The sequence below is a fragment of the Cyprinus carpio genome, chromosome A6 (genome assembly GCF_018340385.1).
Source record: "Cyprinus carpio isolate SPL01 chromosome A6, ASM1834038v1, whole genome shotgun sequence".
NCBI classification, from domain to species: Eukaryota; Metazoa; Chordata; class Actinopteri; order Cypriniformes; family Cyprinidae; genus Cyprinus; species Cyprinus carpio.
Window position 1 is genome coordinate 6,987,639 of NC_056577.1, and position 27,272 is coordinate 7,014,910.

At 37.2% G+C, this 27,272-nt stretch overlaps 3 protein-coding genes and 3 non-coding genes across 9 annotated transcripts; 1 reads left to right on the forward strand and 5 right to left on the reverse strand.

Annotated features, from left to right (window-relative positions):
• Window positions 1-159: 159 nt before the first annotated feature.
• LOC109062385 (intraflagellar transport protein 56-like) lies at window positions 160-8,003 on the reverse strand. Of its 2 annotated transcripts, XM_042757734.1 has the most exons (17): window positions 6,971-8,003; window positions 5,621-5,767; window positions 5,438-5,533; window positions 5,175-5,289; window positions 4,712-4,761; window positions 4,473-4,618; window positions 4,122-4,293; window positions 3,823-4,000; window positions 3,677-3,732; window positions 3,390-3,443; window positions 3,200-3,263; window positions 2,316-2,404; window positions 2,150-2,233; window positions 2,000-2,069; window positions 1,710-1,816; window positions 1,278-1,411; window positions 160-586 (listed from the first exon to the last, which is right to left on the reverse strand). In XM_042757734.1, the coding sequence occupies exons 1-17, from the start codon at window positions 6,971-6,973 to the stop codon at window positions 475-477; spliced, it is 1,677 nt and encodes a 558-aa protein (XP_042613668.1). In that variant the 5' UTR covers window positions 6,974-8,003; the 3' UTR covers window positions 160-474. The 2 variants fall into 2 exon arrangements, with proteins under 2 accessions (XP_042613668.1, XP_042613667.1); XM_042757733.1 differs by lacking the exons at window positions 5,621-5,767; window positions 6,971-8,003 and having other exon boundaries at window positions 3,381-3,443; window positions 5,438-5,507.
• On the forward strand, window positions 7,514-7,586 carry trnar-ccu. The gene has a single exon. It is a non-coding gene; the product is annotated as a tRNA-Arg (tRNA).
• A 702-nt stretch (window positions 8,004-8,705) lies between the features above and the next one.
• Window positions 8,706-12,481, reverse strand: LOC109062381 (40S ribosomal protein SA). Its single transcript, XM_042757735.1, has 8 exons — window positions 12,352-12,481; window positions 11,584-11,755; window positions 10,386-10,504; window positions 9,855-10,100; window positions 9,649-9,777; window positions 9,103-9,271; window positions 8,942-8,977; window positions 8,706-8,847 (listed from the first exon to the last, which is right to left on the reverse strand). The coding sequence occupies exons 2-8, from the start codon at window positions 11,714-11,716 to the stop codon at window positions 8,753-8,755; spliced, it is 927 nt and encodes a 308-aa protein (XP_042613669.1). The 5' UTR covers window positions 11,717-11,755; window positions 12,352-12,481; the 3' UTR covers window positions 8,706-8,752.
• On the reverse strand, window positions 10,191-10,329 carry LOC122145438. The gene has a single exon (XR_006160326.1). It is a non-coding gene; the product is annotated as a small nucleolar RNA SNORA62/SNORA6 family (small nucleolar RNA).
• Window positions 11,828-11,969, reverse strand: LOC122145437. Its single transcript, XR_006160325.1, has one exon. It is a non-coding gene; the product is annotated as a small nucleolar RNA SNORA62/SNORA6 family (small nucleolar RNA).
• Window positions 12,482-13,500: 1,019 nt separating the features above from the next.
• Window positions 13,501-26,660, reverse strand: LOC109062377 (mitochondrial glycine transporter B). 3 transcript variants are annotated; one of them, XM_042757739.1, is made up of 10 exons: window positions 26,325-26,660; window positions 26,145-26,200; window positions 25,875-25,958; window positions 25,616-25,743; window positions 20,598-20,722; window positions 18,912-18,996; window positions 17,788-17,967; window positions 17,520-17,688; window positions 17,269-17,435; window positions 13,501-15,946 (listed from the first exon to the last, which is right to left on the reverse strand). In XM_042757739.1, exons 4-10 carry the CDS (start codon window positions 25,628-25,630, stop codon window positions 15,824-15,826), a joined length of 864 nt encoding a protein of 287 aa, XP_042613673.1. In that variant the 5' UTR covers window positions 25,631-25,743; window positions 25,875-25,958; window positions 26,145-26,200; window positions 26,325-26,660; the 3' UTR covers window positions 13,501-15,823. The 3 variants fall into 3 exon arrangements, with proteins under 3 accessions (XP_042613673.1, XP_042613671.1, XP_042613670.1); XM_042757737.1 differs by lacking the exon at window positions 26,145-26,200; XM_042757736.1 differs by lacking the exons at window positions 25,875-25,958; window positions 26,145-26,200; window positions 26,325-26,660 and adding an exon at window positions 24,479-24,560 and having other exon boundaries at window positions 25,616-25,747.
• Window positions 26,661-27,272: the final 612 nt, after the last annotated feature.

Genomic DNA, 27,272 nt, shown 5'->3' on the forward strand with positions numbered 1-27,272 from the left:
TAGTCGTTGATATCACTTGTTCCAAAGGTGCTAGATAACTCTTCAAACAGATGAATCTTCATAGCACTCTATATAATTGTATAAAAGCTATCAAATTAAAACACTAGCAGACATTTATTGTTCCCAAGACAAAACAATAAAGACTTATGTTGCCTCAAGTTTGGAAACATATAAACTTTATTTGTTGCATTGTCCATCTCGCAGAAACATTAATTGACATGGAATATTGCAAATATTAAAAAAGACATAATGTAATAAACACTTAGTAAATGTTTAGTGTGGCTGCACTTATTCTAACTTTATAAGAGCACAAGATGTTTTTTTTTTTCTTAGATGCATCTGAACTGTTGTACTCATATTTTGTTGACAGATAAACAACCATAAGGATACCATACAAAAAAATGAATAACATTTACAAAAAAATGAAATGTCCAAGAAGAACTACTGCAGTGTGTTAGCTCATTTGAAATGCGATCAGAGAGCCACTCTGTTGTCTTTGGCCCATTTCTTCATGATGCGGATGATGTACTCAACTTGTGGGTTGCCAGTGCTCCTCAACATCGGCAAAACCTCCTTCAGTGTCTCTCTGAAAACAAACAAAGCAAATAAAAAAAAGAAAATATAAATATAGAAAACATGAGCAGAGGTCAAAAACTCATTCTCTTGATTTTGCAAAAATTTGGTGAGCTACGGCAGTCTTTTTTAACCCTATAAAGCCTACTGTATCATATATGATACACAAATTTCTAAGGCCTCTAAATATGATCACAACTTTGCTGAAAAACCTGTTGTACACAGTCTACCACATGCCTTCATTGTCTGATTGACAGTTTATTCTATTTTAGCAAGTAAAAAAAGTATAATTCTAAAACTGTCCACCTCCAGGTTGTGGTACACGTATCTTTTTGCTGTAAAATGTTGCATATTTTTGCTCAGCTTGAGCTTGAATAAAACTTCAGAGCTTGTTTTTTCCTCCTTGAGTGTGACTTCCACATTCTCACTATTTCATACTATATAAGCCACAGAAGCCTGATGAATCAAATATGATTCTCCAGAAAAAACACATATGACATTTTTAAAGTATATTTTTGTCTAAAGGTTCAATAAACTGTTCCGTTTAAAAAAAGAAAGAAAAAAAAGTGATTTTTATGACTATTATTTCATATGTCAGGGTTTACTGGGATAAATGTAGAACTAATAAGAGTCTAATAAGAATTTAGTTTAATAATCTGAACCAATTTAACACATCATTCCTCAGGCATGTCACTGGTTCATACCTGGACTCTTGGCCTGCCAGTATGAGCTGGAAGATCCCGACACATGCTCCACGCTTCCCCTCCCAGTACTCAGGGTTTTGATCCAGTCTCTCTAGAGCATCAAACGCTTTAGCTGCATAATAGAACTGTCCCATCTGAAAAGAGTTAAAATAATCTATTGAAACTTTCAGAACAAAACCTTGTGGGGGACACAAGCATAAACAGGGCTGTAGAAACAACAGCCAGAAACGTCTGACTGAAGAAATAGCAATGGTAAACGCTTATCCCATTATGGCTACTTTTAACACAGTGCCTTTATCATTATATATATATATATATATATATATATATATATATATATATATATATAAAAAGCAATTAGTGACAAGCTGATATATAAATGAAAATGTGTTTACAGTCATGCCTGGCTAAATTACAATCATAATATTGCACCTTGTAGCAGTCATTTGCGATGAGCTGCAGGAGGCTGAAAGGGTCAGATGAGGTTTCCAGTCTCAGATAGAGCTCCCAGGCCTGTCGAGCCTTCTGGTTCATGATGTCTAGAACAGAGGAGGGAGGATGACATCAGAGAGCGAGTGGTTGATGCATCTACAGAAATGACTATTTAAAAAGAGTTGCCGTGTAAAAGAGGCTTCCAAAGACTATTCAAGTCATTCATCTTTATTAAAGGCGAAACTGTTGGCCAAGGTTCAAAACTTTCAAAGAGAAATAGGAGAACCTACAGCAGCGTGCCAACCAGCTCAGGTAAACGTAATCATTCTTGATCTTCTCATTCTGGATGAGCAGGAACACCTGTTCACATTCAATTCAGATTTAATCATATGTGCAGATGGTTCCTAAATCATTTTTACTGAATCTCAGCTGTTCTGTACCTCTTCAGCCTCCCTATAGTTTCCCAGGGCAGCCTTGGCCTGAGCGTAGTTAAAGTTGAATGTGTCGTCGTTGTAGAAGTAACTCTACAGGGAAACAAGATAGATGTTTGATGTTGATGTTTTAATGCTTCTGCTTTTAGACCAAACACTCTGATATGTGCATTACCTTGACTGAGTTGAGATATATAAGCACATCCTCAAACTGTTTCAGCAGGAAGAAACAAGAGGCCATACACTGCCTGCCCGGTATTGTGTCTATAAGAAAAAGACAACAGAAAATAGATCATTAAATGTGTTGTACATGTCCAGGGCAAAGGAAAATGCATCTTCAGCCATGCTAATGTACAAAACTTACATTTTATTCATGTGCTATGTAGCAAAACAGTGCCGAGTAATGAAAAAAAAAATCTTTGGTAATTGCCAGTCAGCTGGTGACTCTAGTGGGAACTGCAATTTGTTTGTTCACACACACACACACACACAGTATATATCTTTTTATTTTATTTTACAGAACAAAAGTAAAATTGCAATACTAACATTCACGGTTGTCCTAATTTCTCTCCTGTCAAACATTAAACCGCTGAGCTTTTATTTTTGAAGAAAACAAAAATAAAAGGGGAGACCTCAAAGCTACTTTTTGGTTGACAACAGATTCTCACTGCAAATTTGGGAAGATGAAGTTTGTGCGGAGCAGCACTTACTGCAAACTGATCCGCTCTGAGACACTGAAAACATCACCTGCTCGCGTGTAAATGAACACAGTGCCGCGCTTCCAGCACTCAGCGGAACTATATGAATCACACAAATGGCCTATTTAGCATTCAAAATTACGATTTTGCAATCCTGCATTAGGGACAAAAATAATTTTCATAAAAAATATTTATAAAATAATATAACCATGTTAGGTGCAAGTTAAATTTTGCAGTCCAGGATGATATATAGTTTGTGTCAAGAAAACAATCTGTCACTGGCTCCCTTCCATACAGCACAGGGGCCCGGCTGCTGAACCAGCGCTAATATTGTTATTGTTAGACTAAACAATGATATTACCGCATTCACTGGCTGAGCCTCCAACCAACTGGAAGAACTGCTGGGCGATTTTTAAATGGTCCCTCTGTAAAAATACACAGATGTAAATGAGATAAGAGAACACAGATTTGGGAAACATGTGCAAAGGCTTTGCTGAGAAATGGAGTTTGAGAGGAAATACTGCTATCTGATTTAAATAAACCTCACGAACCGATCCAATATCTTGTCCCAAAGCAGCATTCACTACCCCTTTCAGAATATATTCCTGTGAATGACACCAGAGGATAAAATGTTATCACTGGACCCAAAATGTATTACAACAATGGATTGGATTATGGAAAATGGTGCCATATGGTGGAAAATATTCTTTGATTAGTTTAGAATTGTCAGTCCATTCATACCACAGCACACACCAGCAGATAAAACCCTTTCTAATCAGTTATAACCACTTACCAGTCACTGACAGTAAATAAGAATAAAAAAAGGAGAACTAAATACCTGGGGTGTGGTGGGCTCAAGGTCTTTGATTAGTTTGTAGGCCTCCTGAATGTCATCTAAATGTGAGATGACAAAGTTAATAACAAACCTGATAGGCCAGTCTCACTGTATCTGCAAAAACAAGAGGTCACGCCTGATCAACATACCTTGTCTGAGATAGTAGATGACCAGATTGAGTCTGGCCTCTGATATGACGTCAATCAGAGGAGGTAAAACCTGCAAGGCCCCCTCACCCCCACGAAACACAACCAGATTGTGCTGAATGAGCTCTTTAGCAAACTGAAACGAGCTGGAAGAGATATCCATCAGGTTCTTCAACTCTGTCTAAAGAGTCAAGAGGAACAAAAAAAAAAGGCATGTTGTTACAATTCATGTTGTTTTTAGGATCATAATCATCAACTTTCATCTTGTGTATTAGAAAACATACAGTAGTAGTATAACTGACCTCAGCAGCTTTGCCATTGTAGAGTCTGAAGTGGTTGCAGGCTTTGAGGTTAAGGGCGATAGTAGAGTCAGGAATACTCTGCAGATATACGGCCAACACTTCCTGTGACACGTCATAGTAATCCAGTTTATAGTAACACAGAGCCACATACACATTCAGGGCAAGAAAGTCTCTGTAGAATTGGAGCGAGACAAATCATTTGTCAATATTTCTGTTGTGCTGTATGAAGAATGTGTTGACTTTACATACAATAAAGACAGAATTAAATGCAAAAATGTAATGGTACTCAGAGGTTCTGGTTCATATGTTGATGCGATCATGATGCAGCTGGTTGTGTAGGTTCTGAAGCACCTGTTCTGCAGTAAGATGCGTTTGTAGATATCAATGGCCTCTTGGTAATGAGAGCGCATGTAGTGAATGGATGCCAAGCTCAGCTGGTCCTCTGTCACGTCCTCCAGGTTTTGATGGAAACCCATCAGCTTCTTTTCATCACTGAACTTCAGAGAAAAACAAAGCAGATCATGTTTTTATCAACTGATGCACTAGCAAAATAACGTTAAGCCGGGCGTGAAACATTGGGAAAAACTCACCTTATGAGCTAAATGAAAGAGTAGGCGATTCTGAAGCTGAGTTTTTGGCCCTGAAAAAGACAGCGTGTTATAATTTTTGGAATGATGTGCTGCAAAAAAGTATATATTTCTAATAAATTCTTTTTGTAAAAGAATCCTGTTGTATCATGGCTTCTATAAAAATATTATGTAGCACTGCTTTCAACATTGATAATAATAATAAGAAGAAATGTTACTTAAGCACCAAATCAGCATATTAGAATGATTTCTGAAGGATCATGTGACACACTGAAGACTGGAGTAAAGATGCTGAAAATTCAGCTTTGCCATTACGGGAATACTTTACATTTTAAAATATATTCAAAAAGAAAACAGTTATTTGAAATTGTTATAATATTACTGATTTTCCTGTATTTTGATTACAAAAAATGGTGAGCATGAGAGACTTCTTTCAGAACAGTGTGTATAGTATGTGAAGACAAACCTTTTAACGCTGCCTCCTCTGCCTCTTTATAAAGCCCCAGGAAAAAGAGCGAACAGCCCAGATATACCCAAACTTCCACTGGACACTCCGGCCTCAAAGTGAGAGCTCTGTACTCCTGAATATATGTAATAAGTAAAATTTTACATAAAGCAAATAACAAACAAAAAACAATCAGCCATAATGTCACACACCCTCGCTCTCTAAAGGTGATTTATTCCCTGACCAAGCATAAACTGACTGGATCCAACATCTCTTTTACTAACCTCCATTGCTCTCTTGTGGTCTCCCAAATGAAAGGCGCAGAAGCCAATCCAAAGGTCTGCGTGCTCCACTGACACCTTTGGAAACTGAAACTGAAACTGACATCACAGAGTTTGAGGCAAGTTCATGCAATGACGATTACAGACTGAGATGTAATCGTAGCTCTCATGTGTTTGTTTTTGTACCTCTAATAGGGTCAGGGCTCCCAGATAGTCTCTTTGGTTTAAATAATCCTCAAGTCTAGGAATCTTTTTCGTTTTATTTTTCCTTTTCTTCTCATTAGAGCTGGTGGATGCTTCACCACCCACTGCAGGTTTCATCCGAGACAAGAGCTTCAGAACAGAAACAAGAGTTTGCTGCTATCAGCACGTACAATAGTTCAGATAACTTCCATTATTTCATTATAAGTACATATACATACATATTTACTCTGGTTTGTAATTATTCATATACATTTTTCATCCTCTCATTTTTTAACAAAACACTCCAGGGAGCACCCAATCTTTTTATTTGATCCTAAGCATGTATATTGTGCACATGTTTTATCATTGGCTATTATTTTTAATATTTTTGAAAGAAATATTAATTTATTAAATATGCATTTATTTTGTCGACATTAAATGAAAAATAGTTAAATATTATCAATGCCATTTAAAATAACTATTTTCAATTTGAATTTATATTTAAAATGTAATTTATTTCTGTGATGGTAAAGCTGAATTTTCAGCATCATTGCTCCAGTCTTCAGTGTCACATGATTCTAATGTGCTGATCTGCTGCTCAAGAAACATTTCTTATCAATGTTGAAAACAGCCGTGCTGCCTCATATTTTCAGTGATACTTTGATGAACAGAAAGTGCAAAAGAACAGCATTTATTTGAAATTGAAATATTATTCTTTTGTAACATTATCAACGTCTTTACTGTCACTTTTGATCAGTGCATCGTTGCTCAATGAAAGTATTAATTTATTTAAGATAAGCCCCTAACTGTTTAATAGTAGTGTTTAGTATATTTTATATGATTTTATTTGTATACTGACTGCATTTTAGTTTTGCATTGTTTTTACATTTTATTTTCTGTTGGTTATTACAAGGATTTTTCCTGTGACTGTGATATTTACTGCCGTAATGTCTTAATTTCTTAGGAGTTTATTAAAGTACTATCTTATCCTACAATGTGCAGCGCTTTGAAGAATTCAAGTGACCTAACTATACGAGACAATTGTTGCAGACTATTTGATGCTAAATATTTTCATAGAGAACAAATAGGGAGGTTGACTAATATTAGTAGAGTCTATTTTACATGGTCAGCCAGCTACTGCAATAACAAAGGAGCCCTAAAATAAATTTAGTTTAGTTATAATAATTAAATCTAGGAGTAAATAAAGCTACAATACATAGTTCAAAACGTGATACTCATAACACCAGCAAAAGTAACAAGTAAAATGTAAAATAAGCACAATAATGCTCAGAACATGTTATTATGAACTTAATAACTAACCAAATCCAGATATCGTATATTGTTGATACTCACCATGGTGATGGTGCTTTACTGTCCACGAACACACAATCCTGAAACTAGCCTGGAGCTAGCCGGTCATTTTACTAGCACTCTGACCTCCAGAAAGCCTATGAAAGGAATCAACAGATCTACAAACAGCATCGACTGAACTTAGATGTCCGTAAATCCAGGAACAGTATTTCTGTAGATGAAGTGAACTAGCCAGATAGCTTACTAGCTAACAAACTTGCTAAGCGACTATGTTTGGGTGTGCGTACAAGATGTTACTCTGATCTAAGTTTGCTTTTGAACAGAAATAAACGATCCTACTTCCTGAATTAAATTTAATTATAAATACTAACACAGTGAATGAATAAATGTGCTCGTTACGTTGTGTGTAATGTTCTCTAGCTAATCTCGACTGCCAGGTTTAGCGGCGCGGCGTCACGATGTTGCTTAGCAACCCACTCTTCAACCAGATCAATGACAGAAGACCGCCATCTGATATGCGCTTTGCCTTGTGTTTTTAATCAGAATATGGTTGAAATATTACAGAAACATCAAAGGCCCTCTGAAGCCCCAGTGGCCTAATGGATAAGGCACTGGCCTCCTAAGCCAGGGATTGTGGGTTCGAGTCCCATCTGGGGTGGAACGTTTTCCGTTATCCCTTAAATACCAATAACACGACCGATATTTGATTGATGCATATACACAGTAATAATAATACCCATGCACGAGGCACAGCTGGTCATCAGCTAATGCTCAAACATGCAGATCTGAACCAGGCAGACACTTGAGGCACTAAAACCAGGGTTTCTGCAGGTTTGATGAAGCCAAAACTAAAACATTTTAAGACCAAGCAAAGAAAATTTTAAGGAATAAAATTAAAAGAACACAAATTATGTTCTTTAAATGTTATTGTCTAGGGAGCAGACAATGTTGTCTGTAGCAACACTTCTCAGTTTGAAAATAAAACTTCCAACTTTCAAAAAACAGAACAACAAAACAGGCTCAAATACATAACTTTTTTTTACCTTCTGATCACACTGCAAAAGGTGATATTCTTCTGCAGTATTTTTGTCATTTCCCAGTGCTAATGCCATTATTAAATATCATTACTAAAACAAGAACAAAAACACAGAAATCAGCTTACAAAGGGAAAACAAGTTTTCATACCCCACCGGCAGATGTTTGTTGTAGATTCACACATAAACTCATTCAATTTATATTTGCATTAAACAACGCATTGAGTTGATGTTGTAATGCTCAGTATTTGAATTGGAAAACAAAAATACTGAGATAATCATTTTTTGATATGCACACAACATTAGCCATGTCATGACTTTATGAATTTAACTTTTAAAGGTCTTAAAGAATACTGAAAACCATTTTGATTTCAACAAGGCTGCTCTCTAATCATACTGAAAACTGTCAAAAACAACATTGTAAATTCAACCTCATTGGCCAAACACTGAATGCTGCGAACCAACACAATCGATCACTCTAATGTCTACAATCAAGCTTAAAAAAATATACAGTTAGGGTTTATGGAATACTGCTCAGCTGTCTGTTCATTATCCCATCATTAGGACATTGCACATAAGACTTGCCATTCTGTATTATTTGGTGTCAAAAGTATAACAAAAAAAATTATAATTACAGATGCTGAGGTGGACTTAACCTGTTCTAGACACTAAATTATTAGACACTATAGCCCTAATTGCTTTTTCAGAAATCAGTTAAAAAATAAACCATATCAGAAACAAGATTTTAAACCACCAAGTTTATTGATTTCACAAGCATTGTTAACATCTCTTAAGACCAGTCTGCAGTGGCGCCACCCCATTCTCCGGCCTGAGCAGTGGGAGCAGCAGACCAATCCTCAGTAGCAGGCTGAGCACTCCAGTCCTCTGATGAAGAGAGAGAAATACAGAATTACACCAAATGTTACACACACTTCATTTTGTATGATGCACTTCATGCCACTAAGCAGGAAAACCTCACCTGCAAACACCTCAGCTGGTGCAGCTTTGGCAGGAGCTAAAGTTCAGAAGAGCTGATTAGTTCACACTCATTTCAAACGTTCAGCTGAAAATTATCTAAATTTAATTTTCAAAATTGTATGTATAGCATGTGGGTAAATAAATCTACGAGAAGCAGCTTACCCTCAATGCCAGCTGGAAACTGCTGGATGGGCACAGAAGGAACCTGAACACCTTCAGACCAGTCAGCAACCTCAGGCTGGTTGAAGTCGGGCACAGGAGCGGTCCATTCACCCTGGAACTCCTCCTTACCAACAGCCTTCTCAGCTGCAGCCTGCTCTTCCTTCTCAATCTAGAGGTGGAAAGACAATCAGTGACAATTAGAACTTCTGAACAATTAAAGAAGTCATGGCATACAGCCTTATGCAACAGATTCTGAATATTGGTTGGTTGTATTTAAATTAGCCATATCAGCTAATAAACAGACGAAGATTCATCATTTAACAAACAATACAAAGTTTATATATTTCAGCTTAGAAAAATAGTGTATATACACAACTCTAAACATTCTATAAATGTACTTAATATGGCCTACACAACACTTTTCTCATGTCTGGATTAAAAAGGGTACATGCATATTTTCCCCACAGGATTCACAAATGTGAAATTCTCTGATTCTGAATAGGTGGACGAGAAAAGTGATCAATACAAGAATATTCTGCTTCGTACCTCCTCAGGATCTCTGTAGAAGTACAGATCAGGCATGACCTCCCATGGGTGCTCCCTGGAGATGGTGCCCCTCATCCTCAGCACCTCTCTAGCCAACATCCACCACATCAAACCCACGGAGTGGGGACCCTAAAACACCACATTTAAAACCTTAAAACCACACAGAAAACACCACTTGCATGAAGAGTTTAGTTTCTCATTCGTACCTTGTTGTTGCATGGGATGGCAATGTCGACGTATCTCAGAGGGGAGTCGGTGTTGCAGAGGGCAATGGTTGGGATGTTGACGTAAGAGGCTTCAGTCAGCGGCTGGTGGTCAGCACGAGGATCTGTCACGATCAGGAGGCGGGGCTCCCTGAAAGCAGCCTGAATCTGATTGGTGAAGGTTCCAGGAGTGAAACGACCAGCAAAGGTGGTCGCACCAGTTGCAGAGGCGAACTTGAGCACAGCTCTCTGACAAGAAAGAATGGTGACTGTTAACATTAAAATCCCCAACAGTCATGTTAACAAAGAACACATCCTGTGCAAGTGAAGGAGTAAATACACTGTGGCTCAGGTTACTATCAAACCCCAGTCATGGGGCAAATCCCTCATGGTGTTAGCGAAATCCCGGCCAAGTCACTCTAGCACACTTCCGACACCCAAACACCGACAGCAGTGCCAGGTTTTAATAATGTGCCTGTTAAAAAGCTCTTTCGATTTTTACATTTGCTGCTGTCATTAACCAGTGTCAATCACCTGGCCAGTGTTTCTGGAGGAGATAACACAAACATCAGCTGGATTCTCAATGGCAACAATGGCACGAGCAGCCAACAGCAGTTTCTCCCAGGTCTTCTTAAGGTTGATTATGTACACGCCTGCAAAATGCAAACGTCAGATCAGTTAAGGTGGTGGATCCTAAACTATCACAAAAATGTTTCCATAAATTAACATTCACATGCGAGCATTAACTGACATTAGAGAACCATGAGCAAGACATGCAGGTAAACAATTAATCTTATTACGATTTAATATTTAACTTTCATTTATCGTTTGATTGTTTTTACAGCATAGGGTGGCATGGGGCAAACCACAACTGTAAAAAAAAATGTATTCTTTTGTCAGACCACAAGGAGAAACATTTCATCTCATAAAATATCTTGTGCTGCCGTTCACACTTGTGTTCAATGTACCTCTTTCAGTGATTTACTATTTTTAACTACTAATATATATATATATATATATATATATATATATATATATATATATATATATATATATATATATATATATTATATATATATATAGTCAATCTTTCTAGTTTTTATATAATAGTTAGAAAACTAATGTTTCAAATATTAAACCCTCAAGCTTTTATTTTGGTAAAAAAAAAAAATCTTTGACCATGGGTTTATAAATGTTTCTCGTTACTAAAGTTTTCAAAAATGGTAAAAATTGTCAATGTGAATAAAGTGGTCCTGGTGCATGTTGTGACCCCAAATAATTAATTTTAATGACTGGCTAATAACTCTTTTCAGACTGACACAAACAAACTGAATGCTGTGAATCTGACTTTAACCGAGAGGGGTTCTAATATATTTTCCATCACACCGCAAAGAAAACTGGCCAACCAATAGGATGCATGCTGTGTCACATGCCATTTCCTTCTCACTCTTAACTCTGAGCAAACAAATGGCATGCAAAAATCAGATGTGAACAGGTATTAAATCACAACTTTAAGATCTGATAAATCACACTTAGCAATATTTTTTTTTTAATTTTAATTCAATTGAAGTTGTTTGAATTTTAAACTATTTAATTTAGTTTTTAAATTAACTTTCAAACCACCTGCAGTTCCCTCACAAACCTCTGTAAGTTACAGTAACCTACAAAGATTAATAAAGCACCAGAAATGCACATCGCAACCATTTCACCCGTGTCTTGTTGCACTTCTTACCGTCACTCTTTCTCTTGTAGACGTACTGCTCCATCTGGAAGTCCAGGTTGGTTCCTCCCAGATGGGTTCCTGCTGCCAGGAACTTCAGCACATCCTCCTCCTTCATCTGAAGGACTTCCAGACCTCCGGACATCGTGACCACTTTCCCTGCGTAACGAGTTTAGTGGGAGAGCTGGAAGGAAACGTACAGGAGGATTAGTCGAGAAAAAAAATTACAAGTAACGTTATTTCTGGCTTTAAGGATGAATGTAGCTCAGGTTGCTATCAAACCCCAGTCATAGGACGCATCAGCCCTACTGGTGTTAGCGAAATCCCGGCTGAATCACTTTAGCACACTTCCGACACCTCCACACCGACATCAGCGCGAGGCTTTAACGGTGTGCGGATCTTCACCGATTTCGATTCATCGTTATCACATCAGATGCTACACTTTACCTTTAACTCACTGAAGAAATGTGCAACTTGTTTCCACAATCAACTAAAAGAGATATTAAAGGTATGTAGACATTTGATGTCGATCAAAATACCCATGTTAAATATTCTCACGAGTGACCACTGCGCGCGCGCTACACTTACTGCAGCCGCACACGCGCTTCCTCGTGCAAGATAACACGCTGAGACTAAGGCCTAAGTTTCATGTTTTAAAAGAAATCGCGGAAACTTCACATTTAACATATTTGATGAATACTGGCAATTATAGCCTTTATTCAAAACAATACGACTTTAATAGACGATTAAAATCGACAAAATTATAAAATTTATGCTCACCACGAGACAACGCCGTATGGAGTTCTGCACCTCACGGCGAAAAGAGGGCGGGATGAGGAAATGACGTCGTTTATATACACGGGTGTTCACCAATCACACGAGATTTTTTGCTCCTTGCTTTCAATGTGTCTAATCAAATTAACCTACTGCCCCTACCGATGGAGGATTTCACACACACACACACACACACACACACACAATCACAATATAGTGAGTAAAAATCAGGGTTATAGTTAAGTTAAACTAAAACCATTCAATATTGTTACTTGAAATAAATAAACATTACCTTAAATAAAATTATTAAAAAAAAAAAATTAAAGATATTTTATTGCCAAGTCAACATTTCCTATTTTCACTTAGTGTGGCTTGATATACTAAAACTACAACAAAAATTATTTAAAGTTTTATATATAATGTCTAAAACACAACAGAATTACTAAAACTTATACTAAAATGAAAATGTAAAATAAAAATTTTTAAAACTATAATAGTATCTCAATTAAACTAACACTGGTACCAGTAGGCATTGTTAAATAATAATACTAATAATAAAAACTTAATAAATAAATAATAAAAACTAAATTATTAAATAAATTCTAAAATTTGAAATATTATATTCTATATAAGCAAATTACATCATGTAATGCATTTTTTTATTGTGACCATGTAAAGTCCATTAAATAGCAGTACAAGTCTAATGTCTGCATTCTGGTTTATGCTGGACATTATTATGATATCATCATTATTTCCTTAAGGAGCCTTCTGAAAACTATACTGGAGTCATTTTGCAGTTAGGTAAACAAAAGCTGACAGTAGACTGATGAGGTCTGGTGTCTGTGTTATAATTACTGCTGGCCGTTTGATTGTGCCACAGCAGTGCTCCAGTCCCTGTAGGTGTCCTCATACCTGACCCCCTTCACACTGTGCGGCTGCATGTCTGGGGACACAGAGCCGTCAGGCTGTCAGGGTCTGTACCATCAGCAGCACCCAGCAGAGCACAGAATAACAGCGAAGCAAAACCATTTTGTGCCACGTTAACAGTATACTTAACCATTTCCCCTTAACAAAAAGCACAAAAAGAGCATTACTGATTTTTATCCTTCTTCGCTAGCTTACAAAACCACCTGCATAAAAAAACTTTCACAACCATTTATAAAACAGGGCAGATTTATTCACATATTAAAATAGGGGCAACATTTGCATGCGCAAATATTGTCACATACAGACAAAATATCAACAATAATGGCAATAAGTAATGCTGAAGAGACAATACTGATTGTGTGAAGGCAAAAGAGTATCTCCACAGTACAGCACAAAGCACAATGGCTTACACAGCAACGTGACCAACACACACACACACACCACCCAGAATCAGTTTGAATGCAATCAACTTTACTGAATTTAAAGTGCTTTCACAAACTATATGCATGTAGTGTGCAGTCATCGAAACTTATGAACCACTTAACTGATATAAAACTAATGTATTACTTAGCTCCACATGTCTTCCAAACTTCATACTAAGGAAACTGAAGTGCATTCTGCAGCAGATTATCATGCTGTGTCAGGAAGAAGCCAATCTAATTTTCATCAAGACCACTTAAAACAAATTTTTAATGGAATTGAATTCAGCAAACTAAATTAAATTATTATTACTTGAATATAACAAATTCCTGAATTTAAATAGCCAGTCATTTAATGTATATGGTAATGATCCTTGTAGTACAACCAAAACCTTTAATTCCTATTAAGATTGACACTAACCAGTGCACATACAGAGTACGAGCTCTCAAAGTATATACAGTGGCAATGGTAAAGTAATATCACCAAGATAACCGAGAGAACATTAAACCCAAAGGTTTAGGCTGTGAATTTAATGAAAACATGTCCACATGATAATAACCCCCAAAATTTCAAGAGGAAAAAAACAATACAAAGGAAAGAAAATATATTTGGCTTAAATCAAATTCTATACATCGAATCCATAAATATTTTTGCATTGTGACATTATTTACAAGACAATTAAGTATATTCCCCTAAATTCCCATTATTGTTATGCATCCTTGAATTTTACTTTTAAATGAAGTTTTTTCTCCCATTATTATCAAAGGTTTTATAGTATATATTACTGTAATTTGCTGATTAAAGGCAGGACAACAAAGACTACCATGTTGTAAAAATTAAGTATATATATATATATATATATATATATATATAGTAATGCTAATTTGGGGAGAAAATGTGCCTAAAATTAATATAACTAATGTCACAAAGCCAAAAATCCTAATGGTTCTCATAAGCTTAATCTTCTCTACGAATTTTAAGTTTGAACAACCACCTGGACATGTTTTTGACAGACTTCCTAAAACTGCCCCTATGGGTCATGTTGAATCAACATTACACTGTGTTCACACCGAGCACCACCGATGACACTATGGAGTCTTACATTGGTTTCACACAAAATGTCAATACGACAAATAGTCAATCAAAATGATCTGACGTTTGCAAATACGATAAATTAAGTATTGCAATTTCTGATACGTTCCACTTCAAACATTGTTTTCTCAGGAACAATAACACTTATTCTCCCGGTTCTTTAATAAATATTAAATGTTTCTCCAGGTCTAAATCTTATGAAGTCTCATTCAGTCCAAATCCTGGCTTTGTCTGCGCCTAGGAGTGAGCGTTCAAGAAAATAAAAAACCCAGTGTATCGGAATGCACTGATAAATCCATCCAGTCATACAGCACAAGAAATCAGTAGAACAGCACAAATCATCGCATTGAGACGAGCAATTATAGTCGGAACGGAGTATGTTGGTGAGACAGTCATGTGTTGTCAGTTGAGTTTCTCAGCCCTAGAGTAATTCGGTCTGATTGTCGGAGTGCTGGAGTATTATGTCAACATGTCTTTGTAACACCAGTCTCTTGGACACCCACTAAGCCTCATCCTCGACTAAAAAGGATTTAGGCTTAGGAACTATCTCAGACACTGGAGTCTATGGAGTCGTGCATTTCTGAAAACCCTGAAAAGGTGGGCACTTTTCAATGACACTGAGACATGTGGTATTCTAAGGTTAGTTGCCAAGACGGGGATTTTCTTCTTGTGAAAGGAGTGTTTTCTTGTGAGCTGATGGCACATGATTCAGCAGTCTCTCATTGGTATTCTTCAGTGCGGACCCCTGTCTCAATATGCAGGCAGACAAACTCACAATGTGGCAATTTAGGAATGTCACTGTCAGAGGTGTCACGGGGTAAAGACTCACTGCACCTGAAAACACTTACACACACAGACAATCACACACACACACACAAACCTACTATTACCGGTACCTCAGCCAACACTAGCTGCTTTTGTTTTTATAAAGCCTTCAAGGACAATAGAACGCCATCTTTTCACCATCGTCTGAAAAGCGCACACTCCTGTAGCGGAGACACACAGAATGAAGTCCGCACATTAAGTACGTTGGGTGTCTTTAGGACTTCAGTCCCATGCGTGCCATCAGCTGCTCGTACACAGTCCAGGCCATGGCAGCCATGAGGGTTCTCCTCAGAGAACGAGGAACTGCTCCTCGAAAGAACCCACTCAATCCATGCTTCTAAAATCAGAGAGAGAAAAGAATTCAAATTCTGTAACTGACTTAGTCTAAGAGACTTTAATCTGCTGACAAAAATGTGACTTAAGAAACTGACACAGTATGAACTCCACACATAAAATACACCAAATGGGTTTAAAAACAGATTTTTATAAATTACAGAACATTCAGAATTCATTTAACTTCTGTAATGTGATAGTCAAGTTTGAAACAGAACATTTAGACCAAAATGTTGGGTGGGACTTTTTATCTGTGAGCATCTGACTAGATAATGAAATGTGGAAACATGAAAAGATATGATATTATGTGTTAATATTATCTTTCAGTTACATTCACAGCAGTCACTCTGTGTAGAGAAAATTTGTAAAAATTGTATGGGTATGAATCTTCACTGGTTTCACGATTCGATTTGATTAGGATTATCATCTCAATATTTCGATTCAATTCAATATCACAATTCATCACAATGCATTGCATCCTCAATTTTCAATATTACTGCAAATGGCTACATTTTCATATCATAATTTATTTTGTGCATTGTTATTAAATTATATAAGCAGACTAACTTTTTAAAATAATTACAAATTAACAATAAATCAAAACAATTAAGAATTAAGCCAAACATTTCTAAACATATAAGCAAATATAAAATAATAAAGAGGAAAAAAGACAATTAAAAGTGATAAACAAAAACTACTTTCTGTATCTGAGAGTGCTTTAAATATCCGAAAGTTTACAGACAATCATAGTTATGGGTTTTTCTTTTTTTCTCAGCATTATTGCTGTTTGATTATTACTGATGACATTATAGACAGTGGCAGCTTTAATAAACTGCCTTCACACTAATGCACAGATCTATTTCGACATATCAGATGTTTTGTCCTGTTCTGAAAACATAACTGACTGGGTTTACATCAATTTTGGAGAGCTTCAGGACAAACAAACAAAAAGTGAATGTGAAAGTCTGTCAGTACGTGAGTTTTGTGCATCTAATACATACTCCATTCAAAACTAAAAATATATATTTTAAAATGTAATTTATTCCTGTGATGCGCAGCTGAATTTTCAGCATCATTACTCCAGTCTTCAGCGTCACATGATCCTTCAGAAATCATTCTAATATGCTGATTTACTGCTTAAATAACATTTCTTATTATTATCAATGTTTAAAATTGTTTCAATAGTTTTTGTGGAAACTGGGATACATATTTTCAGGTTTTTTTGATGAAGAAAATAATTTAAATACAAAATTAGAATTTTGTATTTAAAAACATTTTCAAAGGTCACTAAAGGTCAACAAATATGATTTATCCCATGATGCTTACAGTATAAACATGGCGTACAGCATCGCTGGTCTTGGGATACAACGCTGGGCTCACTTGCATGTGGGTTTTGATCACGTCTGCTGGCTGAGTGGCTAGAGAGGCCAAAACACCAGCCACCACACCACAGCCAAAATTAACCAGTGGAAGAAAGGAGGATGAGCTGATCTCTGAGTGAGTGAGAGAGAGCAGACATTATTAAACAATGCCATAATCTCAGATTACATCACAATCATGACTGATCAGGAGCTCACCCTGTGGCAAAGCCTTTTTGGCCTGGCTGTAGAACATGACATAGATGCCAGAGAACGGGGCGTCTCTGAGTAAAGTCGCTGTGAGGCCGGAGTAAAGTGCCCTCGGTCCTTCGTTCTGACACACACTTTTAAGAGCACCAGCTACACTTATGTAATTGTACCGCCCACTCTGAAATAAAACATTCAACAATGAACAAACACACAGATACAGCAGAAGACATGCATTTTCAATGTGCATAGAGTGTCAGAGCTGAGTAATAATACTCACTTCAAAACGAGTCTTAATGACTGTGATGGGCAGCATGGCCACACCTGCCACACAACGAGCCCCCGCCCCAAGCAACACCGCCTCCCCAGCATTCGGAGACCTATCCTGGAAGAAGTGCTGCTTCAGCGAGTAAAATGTGCTGAAGTAGATCCCCACACCAGGGATACAGCGCATGAATGACTGTAGGGGACAAAGAGAGATAAACAGTGAGACAGATGAACAGTGAATCTATTTGATATACAAAAAAGAAAAAAAATAATGATATGTTGAAATTTTGGCAACCAGTTCAGTTCAAGCGGCAGCATGGAGATGAACCAATCATCTCTTACTTTTTACTACTTGTTGTAGCACAAAATAAACATAAATGAACATCAGTAGGTATTTTGAAACAAACAACTAACTGAAATGTGTCATGTCTCATGTAACCGTAAAACCAATGTTTCAACCACAAAAAAGATATCAAGAAAACAGCTTGTAAAAAAATGTGTCAGGTAATGCTACACCTCAGGAATGCAAATTCAATGTACATAAAAAAACAATTATATAGAGAAGCATTTTGATAAATATATACACTATTTACTTAACCTGTTGTCATCATTATGTAACATGTTTGAATAAATCTGCCTTGAAAACGTTTTTATTACAGCCACCCTTTAGATGTTTATATTTAAACATCAAATTGGAGAAACATAATTCTTATTTTAAGTTGACATAAAAACTGCAATTTAAATGTTTGCACAAGTCAGTTTTTATTTGAGTTATTAAATAAATTTGACCAATTAATTGATTATTAATTAACATTCATTTTCGATTTCGGTTTTTAGCCAATTACATCCTGAGTTTTCGGTTTCAGCCCAGAATTTTCATTTCTGTGCATCACCAATAAAAACAAAACAGGTGTCAAAAAAGTGTACTTTTAATCTATACAATATACAATATGCAATAACAGTCCTCATAGGACACAGGTTTTGTTAGTACAACATTAAATATGTGGTCTACAGTTAATGTCAATTAAATGAAGAATTGGAAGTATATCTGAGAGCACAACACTGATGCTGTTGTGAGACCAAACAGTGAGCGAGGACCAAAGGAAACCGACACATCAGCCAACACACTTGACTCACTGGTGAAACCCCCTTCCACAGGCCAAGCAGCTTCTCTGTGCGGATCACGTTGAAAAAGACTGTAATCATTCCCACTTTAGGAGCACTGAGAGACAAAGACAGACAGAAAAATGGTCAAGACGGGCACGTACTGAGAGATAAAGAAGGGTGAAGGAGACAAAAATCTTTGTGTTTAGATGCCATGCTGAGCATATGAGGACACATAATATGACATGGGTAACAAGCTATTCTCTGCGAAGCTGAGAGAGGCAGACAGTTTAATAACAGAGCACTCCCACACAGCATACAGAGAGGACGCGATTATATAAACACAGGCGCATACACTCATCATGCATCTCACCCAAAAATACAAGCTACAGCCTCACAGTTGTCACATCAACTAAAAGGGTAACAAAACCACAGAACAAACCAAAAGCCAGTAAATAAAAAAAGTTCACATTTAATGTTTCACACAGAGGAGCAATACCTGTATAAACAATAACCTGACAACTAGATTTACATATTTTCTGGCGTGTGCATATGTTAAACTCACTGTCGTGATGCTTAAGTTCTGCTATGAGGTTGTTAAGGTGTTCTGAGTAGCTTGTATTGCTATGGAGTTGTTGGGGTGCTGCCATGTGGTTGCTAGGGTGTTGTTACTGGGGTGGTGCGATCGTCTGAGTAGTTTTTTTGCTTACCAGTTCAGGTCAAGTTTATCCCAAAATCTGTAGATATGCTTTGTGTGTCGTTTTAAAGGGATAGCTCACCCAAATATGAAAATTACCTCATGATTTTCTCACCTTCAAGCCATCCTAGGTGCATATGACTTTCTTCTTTCAGATGAATACAATCAGAGTTATATTAAAAAATGTCCTAATTATTCCAAACTTTTTAATGGCATAGAATAGGTGATATTCAATAGTCCAATAGAAATCCAATAAAGTGCATCCATCCATCATAAAAAGTGTAAGCTCTGGTGTGAAGTGACGAATGCAGAAGCGCAGAGGAGAGAGCAAAGTATAAAACGAGGATTTTTGATTTTAAGCCAAGAGGACACTGGTTTTCTTTTGCTAAACAAAGGAAACTTTGCTTTCTTTGCTCCTGTAAACAAAACAATGGTTCTCGCGAGACTGAATATCAACAGCCATTCACTGCCATTATAAAGGTTGGAAGAGCCAGGATCTTTTAATATAACTCTGATTGTATTTGTCTGAAAGAAGAAAGTCAGATACTGTACACCAAGGAAGGTTTGAGGATATAAGTAAATCATGGGGTAATTTTCAGTTTTGGGTGAACTATCCCTTTAATGTTAGTCTACAGAATTTGTACCGGTTTTATCATCCACTGACAAAAATCCCAACGACATTTGTTCAAAACACTAACTTTAAGCATGCTGTGACAAAAACCACAAACTTTTAGCAATCGTTACTGGGCAAAACTGGGATATAACGTTGCTTCCCTTAAAAGGATTAAAGTTGTTTTAATCTAGGACATGCTAAATTAGCAGTTTGTCAGAAGGACAACAAAAATGATTATGTATATTAACTATGCAAGACATGTTTATTATCTCTCAGTCAAGACCAGCTAAGACTTGACATCTAATACCAGACAAAGATCAGGGCAGAAAGACCGCAACCTAACGGCAGGCTTATGTCTAGACTCGGTCAGTGAGGGTCACAGCAGGCATGTCTGTTGGTGGCGTCTTACCCTGGGTGCATGTTGTTCTGCAGGGTCTGCAGTCTGGTCTTCACCAGATCCAACGGCTGGAACAGCAGGGTGGAGCAGGTGCCGCTGAGAGAGCCGCACATGAAGGCCTTCAGGGCAGGATGAGCCTGAGAGAACAAACCCAGAAAGACAGAGTTTGAGAAAATAAGGACTGAATGAGAAGACAAAGGTTAAAGTTAGAAAAGAGTATGAATGGATGGATGTAAAATGTGGGGTGACAGCAGAGGAAAAGTCAAATAACTGTCGGATGAACAGAAAGATCACATGATGAAACTACAGTTTAAGAGAATACAATTAAGGCAGCACTTTAAAGGGGTCGTATTTAACACAGTTCTACCATTTTCTTTTATTTTCCTTTAAGTCCACTTATAATTTTAGTCCAAATTTGTTGCACCAAAAACAGTCATAGTTTAGATCAATGACCATCTTTCACCCCCTCTCTGACCTTTAGAATAAAACAGGTTGTTTATGCTAATGTTCATTTAAAGATGAAAAAATTAATATAATTCCTGACACAGTAGGGCTGGATATCAATACAAATGTACAGATTTGATATTCATTTACAAGCTCGATTCAGCTCATTTGAGTATATTCCAACTGTGAATTTTTTTGCTCACATATGAAAGAAATCTCTCATCGAATCCTGTAAATTACATAGTTCTTGTCAAGATAACGTATGTTCAAGTTTGGATTCACTTTTCAATAGTGGAAGGAAGTGGAGACTCAAGGCCTCGACATACTTCAAACGAAATCGAAGAACGAACTGATATGACATCATTTTGAACAAAATCAGTCCGGCATGAAGTTCGTTTTGACTTCGTTTTGGCAGTTTGAAACAGCTGACCAAAGCAAACTTTCTGGGGGAGTTGTTTCTGGGATCTCCTAAACACCTTTGAGCTTCCATTGGTCTGTGGCGGTTTCGCAATCGGTGGGTATGTTCTGAAACTCCACCTTCTTTGACGTGCAATTTTTTCCCCCGGTTTGCTTCTCATTCTATGGAGGTCCGACCATAGAACAACATCTCCTGAATACACTGGACTGTTGAATAGCTGAGCTGGTACAAATATATCCACACCTGTACGATCGCTCACAGAGAGACTTTAAAGATTCAGAGGAAGCATTTAATCTCTAGAAAGATATTGCAATGATTCAATGATTGCAGAATCGATTCTGAGCTTGTTTATTTTTCCCACATATGGCACGCGTGCGCGCTAGAGACGCGGCGGGCGTCATTGCACAGAATTTGAGCTGTGAGACACATGCACATTGCTTGACAGTCTGTGCTTCCACCCGCCGTGTTTTACTTTAGATATGCATTAATTTATGCTGTTTGGAATGCAGTAGGCCTTATTAGATGCACGAAACTCACGCACTGACAGACTTTCACATGCGCTTTGTGTTTGTTGTCCTGAAGTGGCTGCGGTTAAATGCACTTGCATTTTCGAATACTTTTATATGAAATTGATGTACACACAGTCAGTGATGTTTTCAGAGCAGGACAAAACATCTGATATCGAAATAGATCTGTGCATTAGTGTGAATGCAGCCTGTTAAAGCTGCTACTGTCTATATATGATCTCATCAGTAATAATCAAACGACAATAATGCTGAGGAAAAAAAATAAAAATCCACAACTATTGTCTGTAAACTTTCGGACACTTAAAGAACACTTATTTTAAATAAGTAATTGTTTTAAAAAAAATAGTCTGCTGTGCTTGTATAATAAAAAAAAGTAAATTTTGCAAATAAAAAAAAGATAAAATTTATATGAAAATGTAGCCATGTGCAGTAATATTGAAAACTGAGAATGTGACGCATTGTGATATTGAGTTGATAATGATAATCATAATTGAATTGAATTCTGAAACCAGTGAAGATTCACACCCCCTTTTTTTAAGATGGAAGTACTGACATACAGAGATTCCAACTATAAACAAAAAGCATACAACTGCAATTTTGTTTGAGATGTAAAGTTGTAAAGATGTATTTGCAGAGCAGAAGAATTAATTGGGGAAAAAATGTAGATCAAGAATCGTTTTAGAATCAGATTGTGACTCCCAGAATCGGAATCAGATTGGATTGTGAAGTGCCTGTAGATTCCCACCTCTAATAGATGTACAGGATGTATGACAACATTGTGATGCATTGATGCATTGTTAATCGTAATCAAATCCAATCGTGGGCCTCTGAATCGTAATCGAATCGAATTGAATCGTGAGATACCCATAGATTCCCACCCCTAGTAGCAAGTACCGAATACATGTGTTTCAAATAAATGTTACATGTTACTGCTGCTGCTGCTGTTGTTCTTTCAATAAGCGAATTTAAAGGGTATACAATAAATGAAATGCCAAACGAATATACAATAATAACCCATTGTTTTTATCAAAAGTAAATCATGACACCACATAAAATATAAAAAGGTGTAACAATTTATCCAGTTTAAAAAAATAAATGAACACTAATAAAATAAAGTAACAAACTGACACCAATATTTTTTCCACATCATGCTAAACTTTTTAGACTATGAGCCATTCACACTTCCCATAAATGACTGATTATGGAAATAGAATGGTTCTTTTGTATTGCAAACATGATACTTGACTCTGAACTGCTGCTAATCATTATTCTTTCGTCTATAATATTCTGACCATTGGGCCAGTCTCACACCTAGATTGCCTACACTTCATTTCATCGTTGTTTTGTTTAGGGGCTACGCACGAGCATTGCGACACGTTTACATTAATCTACACCCCGCCTCCAGTACCGCAGGGGTGTCGGAATGTTTGGAAACAGTATACCGTCGCTCAGCCTTTTCAAACTTCTTTTTGCCCCACATGAACAACGTAAATGAACTTCGTTTGAAGTATATCGAGGCCTTCGTCGTCCATCTCTTTTTACAGTCTATGTAAAACACCAAAATAAAAGTTTGGTTTAACTTGAATATATGAACAAAAGATGCATTATTGTGTTTTAAATTAATTTTTATTACAATAAAAAAAAGGTATTTTTTAAAAATTCAATTGATTAGACAAGCTTTCTGATTATTAAAATGTAAATAATCCATTACAACAAAATCAGGGAAAAAAAAAACTGAATTTTGGAAAGTAGAATATAAAACAAAATAAAACCGAATTGTAAAAAAATTAAGACACTTCATATGACTGAAAAATTTAAACATTGGGCATTCATTTGCTAATGTCATCATGATGTTAAAACCATGATGATTTCTACAAATGAACAAACATATTTTTGCAGCTTGGTTTTCATTAACATTCTGGGTGGACTAGGAAGGGAGCTCTGCACTGTAAAAGTTTTATTTCATAAGAGCAGAATAATTCTGTTTTCCAAGTTATGCCCCCTTTAACAGGCTTGTGCCTTCATTTTCTCAACACAACAGTCACCATCTACTGCAAGAGCACTAAAAACAAAACACCACGGTGACCAAAACTGACACCCCAGATAAAAGGATATTCTCACGCACTGAATATCCATCCTACATTTAGAGCCCTGCATGGACAGCAAACCTTACAATACATTTATGCAATGTACATTTATGCAGAAAAAGTAACATGTTGTTTGTGCATGACCACACGTACACATGAACGCACTTCAAAACTGACCATAATAGAGAATCACACCAAACACAGATGCACAACCACACACTGACACCGTCAGCAACATCACACGCACACTGACATGCACATCAAGACTCGAGCACTGCCGACAGGCTCCTCGGAGCGCTGAGATTCATTTAGATGCATGAAAATAGCAAGACACAAGTGGTGGGCAGATGCACACACAACTGCACAGAAACACACACTAGAGAAACACACAGTGAACCACTGACTAATCTGCCCTACCTTTCCCAGGCTGCTGGCAGATTTGGGCTGAGGGTCCTTTTTCTCTTGCATCTCTCTCTCTCTCTCACTCTTTCTGCTGCCGCTAACAGCACATGACACAGTAAGCCCCCATCTCCCTCCTCTCAAACACAATACCCACAAATCTCTCTTTAACGCCCTCCCACCAAACAGCAGAAGATTCAACGGCTTAATCTACAAGCTTCCGTGCTCACTGATCTCGGCACTGGTTTTCCACACTCCGTATCGCACCTAAATGCACATCCGTGGTTTCAGTCTCTCTGTGTGTGTTCCAGATCAAGTGCTTTCAGAACAGTGAGTCATGCAGTTGCTGAAGGCATATGTATATGTGTGCGAGTGTGTGATTGTGTGGATGTGACAGAGGAAATGTGGGTCATACACTGGATGCATATATCAGATTATTCCAACATAGGTTCAGCCGGGAAGCCCAACAAAGAAAATGACTTTCGGATATTTATATGCCTTTTGCACACAAAAAAGATTTTGTGCTGAGAAAAACAGTGTCATAAAAACATACACACTCCCTCAGCCTTCCAATACAAATAAGAAATGAAAAATAATAAGATATAATTGCGTTTATCTACTAGAGAGAGATTGAAATGTCAGTCAAAACAATAATTCTGTAGGTATTTGGACCTTCTGAGACGATCAGCATCAGCCGGTGACTATGACTGATTGTTCAGTAAACACATGCACAAGTTTTTGCATCTTTTAAAATATACAACATTCTTAATGGAACATGCACATTCATGTTTTCAAATATTTCAGTGAATTCTGAGTTGATATTGTGTAAAATAAGTGCTCTTTTTAATTTCAGCAACTTTGTGTATGTTTCTTTAGGTATCAGTGAATTTTATCATGTCTTGACTTTATGTGTTATATTGAACAACCACTGTTCTCTTTCAAAAAGAATGGCACACATTCAAGCTGATGTTAATGTTCAGTAATCGATCAGCATTGCAGAATATATCAGAAAAGCATGGCTTTTTAATAGCCAGTCAGGTTAAGTAGCTCAATCTCAGGATATTCTAATATATTCACCTTCAGGTTATTCAACATTTAATGTTTAACTTCAGTACAACATCTCCAGTAAAGCACACATCCTTAGCACCAACTCACCAGGGCAACCTCCATTGCAGATGTAGAGGATGATGATGAAGCTTGCACAGAGGAAGAGCTCAACTCCCTCCCTTTGATCTCTTCTGTGGCCGTTGTGATGTCTGAGACGTTCAAGCTTTGATTCCAGACTGTATGAGGGAGAAATTAATTTAATACCCAACCTGATTAAGTAAGCACTGTTACCATCACACACAACCAAGACAAGCTAGTCGTGTGTTAAAGCTTCTGGGGGCTGATTTATATTTAATGTTTAACTTGCCTGTGTCTTAAGGACCGAAGAGGAAGAGTGAATGGGGACTGATCTTCATCATGATTCTCGCTCTTTCTGTCACTTTACACACAGCTGTCAACAGTACACAAGCAGCAGACAGATTTAAAACACTGAAACCGCCATTTAAATATTAAAATATTACATAAACATGTAGAAATCTGCAGCGTACCACAGAATTAAATGTCAAACAAAAACATACTAACGTTACTAAAGCAGATCTTAGTAAAAGCTAATGCTAATTTCTCTGGCCCAGCATACCTCAAATATCCTGCAACGGCTAAAAACTGGTATTGTTTTCTTCGTAAAATGCAAAACTGACAATAAACACATTGGAAAATATTTGAAATAAGGTGGAGCAATACACGTCAGCTGATTTCTGTCAGTTAGCCGGTCATGCTAACAGTCACCTCTCATTCCATCACAAGCTATAAACTTTACCTTAAATACAGTTGTTACGTTTTCCAGTATCTCCAAAAAAAATCGTTTCAGGCAATCAATTTAACGTATACTAAATTGCCGGTGAAATAGCAGGCGTTCGTAACCGTACAGGTTTCAACATCAGATTCCTGCTCGGAGACCGTGAGCAGTGAGTTTGGAGTTACGCTTGCGCGAGAAAGTTGTGCGTTGTTTGCGTAACTCCTGCGTAACTCACTAACGTAGGTGCGTAGTCTGCAGAACAACGGGCAAGAACCGGTTTCAGCTCGATTATTCCAGCGGTGCCGGTTACACGTGCTCGGGGCCGGGGAGAGACACTTGATGCGCGGGGTTTGAAGCCCCCCACTGGAGCTCTGAGGGAAATTTCTTCCCAAACACTGCACTGATTTAACGCTGATGTCATCTCTTGTGATAAACTGGGCATTCTTTCGAAGTAAACGAAAGTTAAGACGTGGTTAAAAAATACGTAGGCTTATTTTTGAATTGCCTTTAAGACATATTATTATAAAAGGATATGATTTCAATAATATAAAAAGAGCGCTGCTCGTTGTAGTGTCGAAAGGCGGCGCTGTTGCGCGTTCTAGACACGTGCGCTCCAGAATGCTTCAAAGTGATTCTCAATCAATGAATAGCGCATATTTATGCCAAATGATTGCTTATTAACTCGAGTTAATGAATTATTACAACGTCTACTTTATGACCTTTATATAATATGTTTTAGACGGTGGTGAGAATGCATATTTTATCTCATCTGAAGGTTCAGCCTGAGCCTGTAATAGTATAAACATTTGTATTTCGGTCTTGTTTATAATTAAAAATCACACGTTAAATGTTTTTCTCCTGTGCATTGTTGGTATTTTGGTTACACGAATAAAATTGTAATTTAATTTCCATTTAATTCATAGTAAACTGTTGTAGTTTCTGGCTGGGATGCTTCCCCACAGGAAGAAC

Coding starts and splice junctions, on each gene's coding strand:
- LOC109062385 (XM_042757734.1), bottom strand. Junction 3,264..3,389: donor TGGGACAAGATATTGGATCG/GTTCGTGAGGTT, acceptor GTATTTTTACAG/AGGGACCATTTAAAAATCGC. Junction 2,405..3,199: donor AGGCTCAGCCAGTGAATGCG/GTAATATCATTG, acceptor TTTTTCTTATAG/ACACAATACCGGGCAGGCAG.
- LOC109062381 (XM_042757735.1), bottom strand. CDS start 11,716: ATGTCCGGAGGTCTGGAAGTCCTTCAGATGAAGGAGGAGGATGTGCTG. Junction 10,101..10,385: donor CCTCCAGAAACACTGGCCAG/GTGATTGACACT, acceptor CTTTCTTGTCAG/AGAGCTGTGCTCAAGTTCGC. Junction 9,778..9,854: donor CCATCCCATGCAACAACAAG/GTACGAATGAGA, acceptor GTGGTGTTTTAG/GGTCCCCACTCCGTGGGTTT.
- LOC109062377 (XM_042757736.1), bottom strand. CDS start 24,529: ATGCAAGAGAAAAAGGACCCTCAGCCCAAATCTGCCAGCAGCCTGGGA. Junction 18,997..20,597: donor CAGAACAACATGCACCCAGG/GTAAGACGCCAC, acceptor TTTGTCTCTCAG/TGCTCCTAAAGTGGGAATGA. Junction 15,947..17,268: donor CTGTACGCCATGTTTATACT/GTAAGCATCATG, acceptor CTCTGATTTTAG/AAGCATGGATTGAGTGGGTT.